Source organism: Notamacropus eugenii, chromosome 1, assembly GCF_028372415.1.
Source record: "Notamacropus eugenii isolate mMacEug1 chromosome 1, mMacEug1.pri_v2, whole genome shotgun sequence".
NCBI lineage: Eukaryota > Metazoa > Chordata > Mammalia > Diprotodontia > Macropodidae > Notamacropus > Notamacropus eugenii.
The window spans coordinates 386037800-386051759 of NC_092872.1; the positions used below are offsets into that span (position 1 = coordinate 386037800).

At 38.5% G+C, this 13960-nt stretch overlaps 1 protein-coding gene across 2 annotated transcripts in view; it reads right to left on the reverse strand.

The window, feature by feature from the left end:
• LOC140518556 (hepatitis A virus cellular receptor 1 homolog) overlaps positions 1-13960 on the reverse strand; it is a 41366-nt gene that overhangs the window by 25951 nt on the left and 1455 nt on the right. Inside the window, exon 2 of one of the 2 annotated variants that reach the window (XM_072630838.1) lies at positions 6126-6182. In XM_072630838.1, the coding sequence (XP_072486939.1) occupies positions 6126-6174 (49 nt within the window). In that variant the 5' untranslated portion in view covers positions 6175-6182. Of the gene's footprint in view, positions 1-6125; positions 6349-13960 lie in introns of those variants that run through there. The other variant, XM_072630837.1, reaches the window with a different exon arrangement.

Genomic DNA, 13960 nt, shown 5'->3' on the forward strand with positions numbered 1-13960 from the left:
TCCTTCTGACTCCAGGGCCTGACTGTGCTCCCTAGTTGCCACTAGTATATTTTCTATTGAGTTTGATATCACCAAGAAGTAACGTGACATGACTTGCCCAGAACCATGCAATCAGGGCCATGTCAGAGGCAGGACTAGGTTTTACTTATTCTGAGGCTGATTCTCTATCCATTACATCAAAATGCCTCTCACAAGAAAAAGACATAATAATGATAATAATAATTTCATGTTTAGTTATTTTCAGTCCTGTCTGACTCTTTATGACCCCATTTGAAGGTTTCTTAGCAGAGATACTGTAGATGTTTGCCATTTCCTTCTCTAGCTCATTTTACAGATGAGGAAACTAAAGCAGAGTTAAGTGACTTGCCCAGGGTCACACAGCTAGTATGTTTCTGAGGTCAGATTTGAACTCAGGAAAATGAGTCTTCCTGACCTTAGGCCTGGCATTCTGTGCACCATGGCACCACCTTGCTGTCCTAATAATAATAATTCACATTTCTATTATTGGATATTTGCTTGACAATTTCCAAAGGGCTTTCCTGTAGAATGTAAAGTCCTTGGGGACAGAGATGTTTTCGTTTTCTTTGTATCTCCAGCACCTAATAAGGGTGCATAGTTTTCAATTAATGAATTGAACTGATGTGAGTAACTTCTGAACTAGTGGGTGAAAATATAATTTATCTCCATTTTACAGGAAGAAACTAAAATTAAGAAATTAAGGGACTTGCCAGAGGGTCCCATGGCTAGTTAAGTGTTCTAGTTGTGTTTCAAATCCAAGGTTCCTGATTCCAACCCCCAGGACTCCTACATTATGCTTGAAAAAAATAAATATACATTTAAATTATGTATAACAAAAAAATTGTCTTCACATGAAGCCCTGATAGTCCACTGTTTTCAAGTTGTAATGATTATTGGAGTGAGGACAGAGATGTGTCCTAAAACCTTCAGAAATCAATCAATCATTAAATTAAAAGATGTTTTGCACAAAAAAAACCAATGCAACCAAGATTAGAGGAAAAGCAGCAAACCAGGGAAAAATATTTACATCAGGTGTCTCTGATAAAGGCTTTATTTCTCAAACATATAGAGAACTGAGTCAAATTTGTAAGCATACAAGTCATTCCCCAACTGATAGTCAAAGTATATGAATAGGCAGTTTTCAGATGAAGAAATCAAAGCTATCTATAGTCATATGAAAAATGTTCTAAATCATTGCTGACTTAGAGAAACACAAAATCAGGCAACTCTGAGGTACCACCTCACAGTTATAAAACTGGTTAATATGACAGAAATGGAAAATGATAAATGTTGAAGGGATGTGGGAAAATTGAAACACATTGTTGGTGGAATTATGAATTGATCTAACCATTCTGGGGAGCAATTTCAAATAGTGTCCAAAGCACTCTAAATTTGTGCATACCCTTTGATCCAGCAATATCACTCCTATGTCTGTATCCCAAAGGAAAAAGATCTATTTGTACAAAAATATTTATAGTAGGTCTTTTTATGGCAGCAAAGAATTGCAGTTTGAGAGGATGCCCATCAACTGGGAAATGACTGAACAAGTCGTGGTATATGATTGCAATGGAATACTATAAGATGGAATGTAAAGGATGTAATGGAATGTAAGAATAGACAAGGAGGATGATTACATAAAAATACTAGAAATACTTACATGAACTGCTGCAAAGTAAAGTGAGTGGAACCAGGGGAACACCTTATATAGTAAAACAACTATGAATGACTCACCTCTTCTCAGTAATACAATGACCTAAGACAATTCCAAAAGGTTCATGATAAAAAATACTATCTACTTCCAAAGAAAGAATTGATGGATGATGATCAGGTGATGATCTGAATGCAGATCAAAGTATACTATTTTTCACTTTATTTTAATCTCTGTTTTCTTCCACAACATGACTAACCTGGAAATGTGTTTTGCATGGTTGCACATGTACAACCTGTGTCAAATTGCTTGTCATCTTAGGGAAAGAAAAGAAAGGGAGGGAAAAAAAATTGAAACTCAAAATTTTAAGAAACAAAATGTTAAAAATTATTTTTTGTGTAATTGGGGAAAAATAAAATATTATTTAAAAATAAAAAGAAATCAATTAATAAAAATCAATTATAAGTATAAAGTTTCATCCCAAATAACAAGAAACATACTCTCAGCTGAGAAGACAAAACAAAAATATATAAACAATTAGAGAATAAAATGCTCAATAATACAGGGCTAAATTATATAGTAAAAAAGAACAGCCCCTGGAATAAATGTTTGCTTGTTTGTTTGTTTAATGTATTAAAAAAAGATGGAGAAGGGTAGAACAGTGGAATAGGTTAGGTACTCAAGACAAAGTAGGCAATGACTATAGCAATCCACTGTTTGATAAACCCAAGGACCCCAGCTTCTGGGATAAGAACTCACTGTTTGACAAAAATTGCTGGGAAAACTGGATAACAGTGAGGAAACTAGGCATAGACCAATGCCTGACACCGGACACAAGAATAAAGTACAAATGAGTACAAGATCTAGGTATAAAGATTGATACCATGGACAAACTGGAGGAGCAAGGAATAGTGTATTTATCAGATTTATGGAGAAGGGAAAAATTTTTGACTAAAGAAGAGATAGAATACATTATGAAGTGCAAGACGGATAATTTTGATTACATTAAACTGAAAAGCTTTTGCACAACCAAACCCAATGCAACCAAAATCTGAAGGGATGTAGTATATTGGGAAAAATTTTTTACGGCTAATCTGGGGGTGAAAGGCCTCATTTCTAGAATATATAGAGAACTGAGTCAAATGTACAATAATACAAGTCATTCCCCAATTGACAAATGGTCAAAGGATGTGAACAGGCAATTTTCAGAGGAAGAAATTAAAGATATCTATAATCATATGAAAAAATGCTCTAAATCACTTTTGATTAGAGAGATGCAAATCAAAACAACTCTGAGGTACCACATCACACCTATCAGTTTGGCAAACATGACAGAACAGGAAAATGATAAATATTGGAGAGGATGTGGCAGAGTTGGAACACTAATTCTAACTGGAGCTGTGAGCTCATCCAATCATTCTGGAGAGCGGTTTGGAACTATGCCCAAAGGGCTACAAAAATATGCATACCCTTTGACCCAGTAATACCGCTTCTAGGACTGTATCCCCAAGAAATCATAAAAATGGAAAAAGGGTCCCACATGTACAAAAATATTTATAGCAGCACTCTTTGAAGTGGCCAAGAACTGGAAATCAAGGGGATGCCCATCAACTGGGGAATGGCTGAATAAATTATGATGTATGAATGTAATGGAATACTATTGCGCTATAAGAAATGATAAACAAGAAGACTTCAGAGAGGCCTGGAAAGACTTATATGATCTGATGCTGAGTGAAAGGAGCAGAACCAGGAGAACTTTGTGCACAGCAAGGACCACAGTGTGCAAGAGTTTTTCCTGGTAGACTTGGATCTTCATAGCAATGCAAGGACTTAAAAAAAAAATTCCCAATGGACTCTAGAGGCAAAAATGCCTTCTACATCCAGAGAAAAAACTATGGAATTCAATCACAGAACATAGCAGATCATTTTTGTGTGTGTGTTTAATGTTTTGGTTTGTTATATGATTTCTCCCATTTATTTTAGTTCTTCTACACAGCATGTATTCAATAGGAATGTATGTGTAGATCCTATATAGAATTGTATGCCATCTTGGGGAGGGAGGAGGGTGGTATGTTAGGGGGGAAAAAAATCTGAGTTTTATGGTAGTGATTGTGGAACACTAAAAACAAATAAAATTAATATAAAAAATAAAAAAGGGAAAGAAAAAGATGGGAGTGTCCACATCTCCACGGAATGTTCAGGCTTACCAAAAAAAAGTTTCCTGTGACATAGGGGATGAAAGAATTCCCATTTTCCAGATATGGAAATGAAGTTCAGTTAAGTGGCTTGCCTCAGAAAACAGAGCTATTAAGTGTCAAACTTTACAGGTCCCTCCAGGTTCTAAACTAGGCATCCTGGAGACAGACAGAACAGATTGACAGATAGGCAGAACAGACAGACAGAACAGATAGACAGGATAGAACAGACAGACACAGAACAGACAGACCGGAGAGAGAGACAGGTAGTCAAATAGACAGAACAGATAGACACAGGACAGGAAGATAGACAGAACAGTCATACAGACAAAACATACAGACAGAAGAGACACATCAGACAGACAGGACAGAACAGACAGAAGCAGAACAGACAGACCGACACATCAGATAAACACAGAACAGACGGACACAGGACAGACAGACACAACAGACAGATACAGAACACAGACAGTACAGATAGACACAAAACAGATAGACTGAACAGGTAGACAGAACAGACAGCTAGAACAGTCAGACAGAACACACAGAAGAGACACCAGATAGATAGGACAGGATGGAACAGATAGACACAATAAACAGACACAGAACAAACAGACAGAACAGATAGACACAAAACAGATAGACTGAACAGATAGAACAGAACAGTCAGATGGAATAGACAGAAGAGACACCATTCAGACAGGACAGAACAGACAGACCCAACAGACAGACACAGAACTGACAGACAGATAGAACAGACAGGCATAGAACAGATAGACTGAACAGATAAACAGAACAGGTAGACAGACAAGACAAAACAGACACAACTGACAGACAACTGACAGACACAAAGCAGACTGAACAGACAGACAGAACAGTCAGACAGAACAGACAGAAGAGACACCAGACAGGACAGGACAGACACAACAGACAGACATAAAACTGACAGAGAGGTAGGACAGACAGACACAGAACAGATAGATTGAACAGATAGAACAGACAGAACAGACACATCAGACAGACAGGACAGAACAGACAGACACCGAATAGACAGACATATAGAACAGACAGTCACAGAACAGACAGACTGAACAGATAGATCAAACAGATAGAACAGGCAGACAGACAGGACAGAACAGATAGAACAGACAGACACAGAACAGACAGATAGAACAGACAGACAGAGCACTCAGAATAGATAATAGATAGATAGATAGTCTATACATATATAGATGTAGATATAAATATGTATGTGTGTGTGTGTGTGTGTCCTCTTCTCATTACATCTTGTTAGTCCAAACCAATTCAAGCAGCTTAAAGGTAGGATGTGGATGGCTTACCAATTACATTCAGTATGATGTGTTTTTATTGTACTGTGGCAGTACTCTGACCAATGATACCTGATTTGACAGAAGAGGATCTCATTTCAAATTTCACCTCTGAGACTTACCACCTCTCTGTGATCTTGGGTAAGTCATTTAACTACCCTAGTTCACAGTTTCTCCATCTAGAAAATGAGGAACTACATTCGGTGGCCTCTGAGGTCCCTTCTAGATCTAAATCAGTCATCCTTTGATCATAAATAAACAGCAACTTCCCTCCTCCATTTACAGATGGCATTTGACCTCAGCTTGGTTCCCAGCTGGTCATCCCTCTCCACCCCATTTCCCGTACCCTCTGATATAAACTAGGTCTTGGGTTTGCCAAATCAAACACCCCTGTCCTGTCCTTATTCCACCATCTACAAGTGTCCTCCTTGTAGATCAGAGGTTTTCAAACGAAGTTTCACGTGCTCTTTACACGAAGCTTATCAAGGGAGCAGAGGGGAATAGTTTTTAAATAACTATGTTATCCTATTAAAACATTCCAAAAAGAATTACTGCCATTTATAACAACTTATCTGTCTCTGATCTCATCTTATTAAATCCAAAGTAAGAAGCAACACGGAGGCTGAAAACGATATGTAAATATCTCTTATATGAAACAGAATCAAGAGCCTCACCAATTTATTTGACTGTATTCTAATAAGCATTTAACAACTTTGTGATATTAATAATATTAAGTACCAAATGAAGCTTTCTTCATGAAAAATTAATACTTTCATATTATATTTCTTGTGTGCATATGCCTGGCAAACTAACATTTGTTTTCCTTTAGTATTAAGTGAGAGGTAGGAGATTTACTGAAATCCAAGTAGCATGGGGAACCAAACAAAGCCACAAAGCCCTCCTAAATGTAGATCATGCCACCCACCCCTCACATACCTGCAAGAAGCACCATCAGGATGCAGCTGAACAAGACGGGAAGCCCCATGGCACCAGCTGGAAAAAAAGTCAGACAACAGACTAATTGAGTTTCCCAGGGACAAGAGGTTTTTAGAAAGTTCTGAGTCTTCAATTCTAACTTCCTCTTTCCCCTGACTTGGCAAGTCATATGAGACGTCAAACTTGAGAACCACAAGTCCCCCAGGCACCAGAAAAGCCCATGGTATCTACTGTCTACTTGCCATCTTACCTCTGGGCAGTGGGATCTCTTGCTTTCACCATAACTGGAAAAGGAAACTTAACAAGTTCATTACAATTAACGTGGACAGCCCCAGTTCCCATCACATAAGATCCAACCTAAGCTACCATTTCTGACCCCGCAAAGATGAGGGAAAAGGAAGAGGACTGTATGTTATAACTAAATTAAGGGAGTTCCAGAAAGATATTGGAGTCTCCCAATGCCCACGAGATACCTCTTTCCTTGGGAACACATGCCAAACAGTGCCTCTTTTAGGACCATGGGTTGATTTTTCAGACCTCACTCCTCACCTTGCAGTGCTCCACAAAGTTAATTTTGCTCCTTAACCACAAAGTATACCCATAAGCCTAGTCAAATTGTCTTGAAATGCCTAACTGACATAAAAAAGGCCCTATATATGCTAAAATATTCATTAGCAACACTTTTTTGGTGAGATAACAAGGAGCTAGAAACAAAATAGATGCCTATAAATTGGCAAATGATTAAGAATGTGAAGAATACAGAAACATGACAAGACTTTATAGAATAAAACAAACATTTCTATAACTATAATTTTTTAAAAAGATAATTGCTCATGAAACTACAACTCTTATTGTGTATAACTTGTTATTCCCTTTTAAATATATACTAAAGTTATCATGCAAATTTTCTTTTCCTTTTTTTCTTCCCTTCTCTCCCCACCACCCTACCCCAACTCTAGAGATGGCTACCAATACTTAAAAGGCATTGGCAACAATGGATATAAAGTGTGAGAGTAAAAACTGAGAATGTTAACTTAGATTGCAGTCCTGTGTAAGTGAGAGGATGGTGGTACCTCCAAAAGTAATAGGGAAGCTTGAAAGGAGGATTCGAGGAAAAAGATAATTAGTTTAGTCATTTACTCTCAATTTCCTCATCTGTTAGAATGGGGATAATAATTGAACCTACCTCACAAAAATAATATAAAAATCAAATGAGATAACACATGTGGAGCGCTTCCCAAACCTTACATGCTATCTGTTATTATGAGATGGCTAGGTAGAGGGGTGGTGAAGGCTTTACTTGCAAATTAAAGCAATTTAGAAACAAAGTCGATTAAAATAGACTTTTCCAGATGTGTCATTGCAAAAAAGAGGAAAAAGGAAACAAATGTGTATGATTCATTATAACCTATTCCTTACTCCCAAAAATAATTCAAAACTTCTACCTTAGTGGAGTTTCTTTAGTCATTCAAACACAATTATTGAAATGTCTATAGTACAAGCAGCTCATCAAGGGGCTACACCAACAGAGAGGACTGAATTAATTACCTTTCCTGCCTGGAGAACTGAGGGTCCACAGAATTTTCTGTGACCTCTTACAGTTTTATCCAACTGCCCCTAGTCTTAGCACAAAGTTACATGAAAGCTATCTATTTCTGTCTCTTTTTTTGTAAATAGTATTCAATTTTTTCCAATTACACGTAAAGATAGCTTTCAATATTCATTATAAGACTTTGAGTTCCAAATTTTTTCTCCCTCCTCACTCCCCAAAACGACAAACAATTTGATATAGGCTATATATGTATGACCATATTAAACATTTCCATATTAGTCATGTTGTGAAAGAAGAAACAGAACGAAAGGGAAAAACTATAGGAAAAAAAAGTGAAAATAGTATGCTTTGACGTGCATTCATAATTCATAGTTCTTTCTCTAGATGTGGATAGAATTTTCCATCTTGAGTCTTTTGGAATAGTCTTGATCTATCTCAAAATCTCTTAGAATCTAAACCAGATTTTCTTAACCTAAGACTGGGTTCCAGCCCCAAAGGTGCGACCCAAGTGAATCCCTCCAAATGAGGGTGTTGTGTCAGCATGGGAGGGAGTGAATTCAACTTTACCAGTATGCTATTTTGAGAACTGTGAAGTTGCCTTCCACTTTTCCCCCTCCCTCACCTGGGATACATAAGTACTTTACCAAGGACATTGAATTCCACTTTGGTTCCTCTCCCAGTTTTCACTGCCATCACAGACAAAACTTTGTTATCACCTACCTAGCCTATAACAATAGCCTCCTAATAGCTAGCTGTTATCACCTCTAATCCCCCTCCCACTCCCATACCTTCCCTGCTTCCCCAATACTTTGATCTTTACCCATTTACCCATAACTCCTGTTAGGCAGCTAGATGGTGCAGTGGATAGAGCACCAAGCTTGGAGTCAGGAAGACCTGAGGTGAAATCTTATCTCAGACACTTACAAGCTGTGTGATTCTGGGCAAGTCACTTAATCTTTTTCCCTCAGTTTCTTCATTTGTAAAATGGGGATAATAGTCACAACTATTTGCCAGGGTTGTTGTGAATGAGATAATAACTATAAAACTACAGTACCCGGCACATATTAAGTATATGTAAATATTAGCTCTTATTAACTCTTTTGCCAGCACCCAAAACCCTCCAACAACTGGTCCTATCTTCTGTTTTCAAATGTATCTGTTACATTTTTCCTTCATTCCTTTTATATTCTGGTCAAACTGGATAAGTCTCTGTCAATACACTTGACCAACTCCATACTTTTGTCTCATGCTGCTCTCTCAGCTCTCCTCATTGCCTGTTGAAATCCTATTCATCCTTCAATTCTCACCTGATCACGGGTGGAGAACCTGCAACCTTGAGGCCACATGTTTTTCTAGATTCTTGGGTATGCCCTTTTGACTGAATCCAAATTTTACAGAACAAATATTTATTATGGGAATTTGTTCTGTGAAGTTTAAATTCAGTCAAAAGACTACACTTGAGGACCTACAGGGCCAATGTGACCTTGAAGCTACACGTTTCCCCACCGCACCCCTGGTTGTTCTGATGAATGTTCTGATGGATGTTCTGATCTGTAATATGAGTCACTGGGAGGTGGGCAGTAGGGACTATGTTTTATCTATACATTGAGTACACAGTATTCAGTAGTGCAGTCCCGCTTCTCAAATAAATGAATTTCTCTCCTTCTGTATCTCAGCCAATTGGATACAAGTTCACTGACCCTCTTCCCATGGGTGGGGTGATGAATTTTAAAGTTATAAGACCATAACCCTTTAGTGCTTTGGACTAAGATAAAAGATTACTAATCAGTCTATTCTTAGTCTTTCTGCCCAAGGAGTGGTCACTAAGGCAGTTTAGTCCTTATCATGTACTTGTGAGTTCTGTGACTATCTATAAGCAACTTCTCCACCCTGGGAGCTTTTATTTCTTCCCCAGTAAAATGGATTACAAATCTACCTTATACTCCTGCATATCCATACTTGCTTATCTATCAACTAAATTCGGTACTGTTTGAGTAGGGAAAAGTAACAAATTGAGAAGCAAAACTAATAAAACAGCTAGGTTGCACAGTGGATAGAGAGCCAGGCAGACCTGGGGTCTGGAGGACCTAAGTTCAAATCCAGCGTTGGATGCTTACTACCTATGTGATGCTGGGCAAGTCACTTAACCCCGTTTGCCTCAGTCATAAATCACTCAAATATCTTTGTGAAGAAAACCCCAAAAGGGGTCATGAAAAGTCAGACACAACTAAACAGCAACAAAGCATTTGTATGGTGCTTTAAGGTTTGCAAAGTACTTTACAAATAATATTTTACTCTCATAACCATCCTGTGAGATAGAGGGTATTATTATCCTCATTTTACAGATAAGGAAACTGAGGCAGACAAAGATTAATGACTTGCACGGGGTCATAGAGCTAGTAAGTGTGGAAGACAGGATTTGAACTTGGGTCTTCCTGACTCCAGGTTAGGGTCTCTATATCCACCTTACCCCCCAGCTTTCTCTGAACCTAATGCTTAGAGATTTTCCTTATTGTAAAATGAGTTGGACAGAATAGTTTCTAAGGTCACTTCCCTGTGATCCTTAACTATTTTGCTGTGGGTACAATTTAGTTCTTCTCCCTCTTAAAAAAAAAAAATCCTCCCTGGAAGTCACCTAAGAGTGGCTCAAAGCCCCAAATCATTGCAGAGGAGATTTGGAGTTCTGTTGAAACAACCTTCATAAATTAGTCAACACGCAGAATATAGCTTCATTATTATTGCTTGACTCAGCTAAATCTTCAGACCCAGGATGCCTAAACGATTGACCGTGTGCAACAAACTTTCCTGTGTAATATGACTTTAGAGTCTACAGAAGGTAGAAGATCTTAATCAGCAAATTTTAGTGCAGGGAGAGGTCATCTTTAGTCCAATTATTCCATTTTAGAGATTATGAAACTGAGGTCAGGTATCTCAGGAAGGTCACACAACTAATTCTGTATCTGCCTCTGAGCTGGTGGCAAAGCTACCTACCAAGGCTTCTTAGAGTAGGCCTTCTGACCATACTTATGAAAATACTTATAGCTGCTCTTTTGTTAATGGCAAAGAATTGAAAACTAAGAGGATGTCCATTAATTGGCAAATGACTAGGAATATAATGGAACACTATTGCTCCACAAGACATGATGAAAGGAATGGTTTCAGAGAACTTGGAAAGACATGCATGAACTGAGGCAGAGGGAAGGGAGAAAGGCCAGGGGAACAGTGGATACCATAACAATAACATTGTAAAAGGAAACTGAAAGACTTAGGAGCTCTGATCAGTGCAGTGACCAGACCAACCACTGTTCCAGTGGAGGAATGATGACAACATGCCACCCACCTCCTGACAGAGAGGTGATAAACTGTTAATGCAGAATGACACACACATTTGGGGGCATAGATATTGAGGGAATTTGTTTCTCATGAATATGCAAGCTTGTTACAAGGGTTGGGATTTTTTTTTCCCCAAAAGGTAGAGGTGGGAGAAAATAAATGTTTGTTGATGAAAAATAAAATGCAGTTATGTTTTAAAAAGTGGGGCTCATAGATTCTGTAGTCTCATTCTCATATCTATTTGCCTACTGAAAATCCCTTCTTTCCTTCTCCCTTTCCAGATGTGAGATCCTAAGATATAAAATCACTCAAATAATTACTGATCACTTTTTATGTCTAATGCTGTTTCATTAGATACCATTTGATAATTCTGTCTACCCATTCTAAAGGATTTTAGTCAAGCTTATTTTCCTAGCTGAAAAACAGAAAGAGGCAGGAAAAATAGAACTAGTAGTCTTAAGAATTGGATGCAAAAGCAGGGAGGGATAACAGGCATTCATTTGGAACTTCCTTAGTGGGATCCCTATAGTGGGAAAGAGGAGAAAAGATAGGAAACTCTTCACAACTCTCTTCCTGCCTCAGTGACATTCTAACAACAAAAGACCCACAAACAAATATATCCTAGAGATAAATGGAGTATATTTGAAAGGAAAAACGATTCTCTAAACTCAACCAAGCATCAGAAAATTCACTGACCCTTCCTGTGGGTTCCATTCATCAACCAGAGGAGAGAAACTATCCCTTCCCTCCCTTTCTCATCTTTCCAAAAGGGCATAAAAACTGCCACTTTCAATAAAATCATAAAGTGGATCTGTTGGGGATGAGTTAAGTTCTGTCCTCAGTGAGGAATTTTCCATGTGCTAGCTAGAGACAGCCGCAGCAGACCCCACAAGGGTAATTTGAGCCTTGAGATCCATTTCTATGGACTTTAACACAATTTCTTGCCTCCATGGAAGTTATTCATCAAGGAAACAGAAACTCAAGAGGAAACGGTGAAAAGATAAGAAGCACATTGGAATAACAGACAACAAGAGACATAATCTCTAGATGAGTCTCTGACACTAAGACTGTGTCACCAGAACAGAAAGAATTGGATTGGGACTCAAGAGAACTGGGTTCTAGTCCCTCTCTGCCCCTCACTAGTTGTCTAATATGAAGCAAATGACTTTCCTTTTCTGGGTCTCAGTTTCCTCAAATATAGGTAAAGAGAATTTAGACTGGATTCTTCCAGTGAATGAAAAGGCATTTATTAAGCACCTACTGTGTGCCAGGCACTCTGCTAAGATCTTTACAAATATTATCTCATTTGATCTTCACACTCACACTGGAAGGTAAATGCTATTATTATCCCCATTTACAGATAGCAGTTAAGTAACTTGCCCAGTCACACAGCTAGCCAACAGTCTAATTTCGCTTTTCCTGGTTCCAAGTCCAGTGTTCTATTCACAGTACCACCTAGGAGCTTTAAAATCCTCTCTTTCTCTTTCTCTCTCTCTCTCTCTCTCTCTCTCTCTCTCTCTCTCTCTCTCTCTCTCTCTCTCTCTCTCTCTCCCTCTCTCCCTCCCTCCCTCCCTCTCCCTCTCCCTCTCTCCCTCTCCCTCTCCCTCTCTCCCTCTCCCTCTCTCCCTCTCTCTCCCCCCTCTCTCCCCCTCTCTTTCTCTCTTCCCCTCTGTCCTCTCCTCCCTCTCTCTCATCTCCATCACCTATTATCCACATGTACCTGTTATCTGCTCATCAGTTTCTTCAACAATAAGATTAGAATAAATGACATTTCTCAGAAACTTTCTCAAGTTCTTTCTTCCAAACAACCCCGTGACTTTATCTTGGGATGGTGCTGTGGGAGACAGCACACCTGAGTTTGAATCCAGGTTTTTCTTTGTCTCTCACAGCCCATGGGATCACAGGCAAGTTATTAAAATTCTCTGCTCCTTGGTTTCCACATGTGTAAATGAAAGGGGATTTGACTCAATGACCATGACTTAACTTCCAAGGTTAAATCCATGATAATATATCATTATCCCTATTTTACAGGAGGAAAGAAATTCAGGGATGTTCGTGGACCCACTTCAGAGTGAATCTCAAAGGGTATGGAATGCCCTTCTAATACAAGATGCACTTACCAAAATTAACCCCAGTCAAATTGAGAAAGATGCAAATGTCAGAGCACTTTGAAAAGTCTCTTTTTGCCACACAAAGAAATTTAGAACAAAAATTTTAATGATGCTACATTCTAGTCAAACAAGAAGTGTTAAATATCTATTAAATATCTGACTGAACTGCCTAAGTGGGCCACAACTACTTTTCACCATCATTTGACCCAAAGATTCGAAGCCCCAAGTCACACTAGGCAGAAACAGAGGCAGTCCCTTATCAACCCATCTATTTATATAAAGATAAGGGAAAGGATTCAGCCTAAGGCTATAAAACGGTAAAATTTCCCCTTGGTGTTGTTTTGTTTTCCTAGAGCAACAACAGAGAGAAACAGAGCAGATACAATGCTAAGCATCAGCAATTTTCAAAGGAGAGCAGAGAATATTTCTCTCCGATAGGGCAAAATTAAAATTCTCTTTATCTCTATTGAGCAAGTGCAAGTTAGTACAAGGTCAAATCCAACTCCATGAGACTATTTAAAATTGCTTTAATTGTATTGGAATTTTGTGGCAACAAACATTTCACATAAGGATGATGCTACTTACACTTAGAGCTGGCTTTTAATGGCCACAAAGTGGACATCATTTGATACTCAACAAACAACTCTAAGAGGCAGTTAGTGGATTATCCACATTTAACGAATGAGGATGCAAACTCGGTAAGGTTAAGCAGGTCAGTTGGTAAATTACAGATCTGAGCAATACTCCTGGTTGTCATTTGTCTCCTTACTCAAAGAGGATCAATGACATCACCATATTGGGGTCAAGGTGCAGTGTGTTTGACTATGGCTGATCAGTCC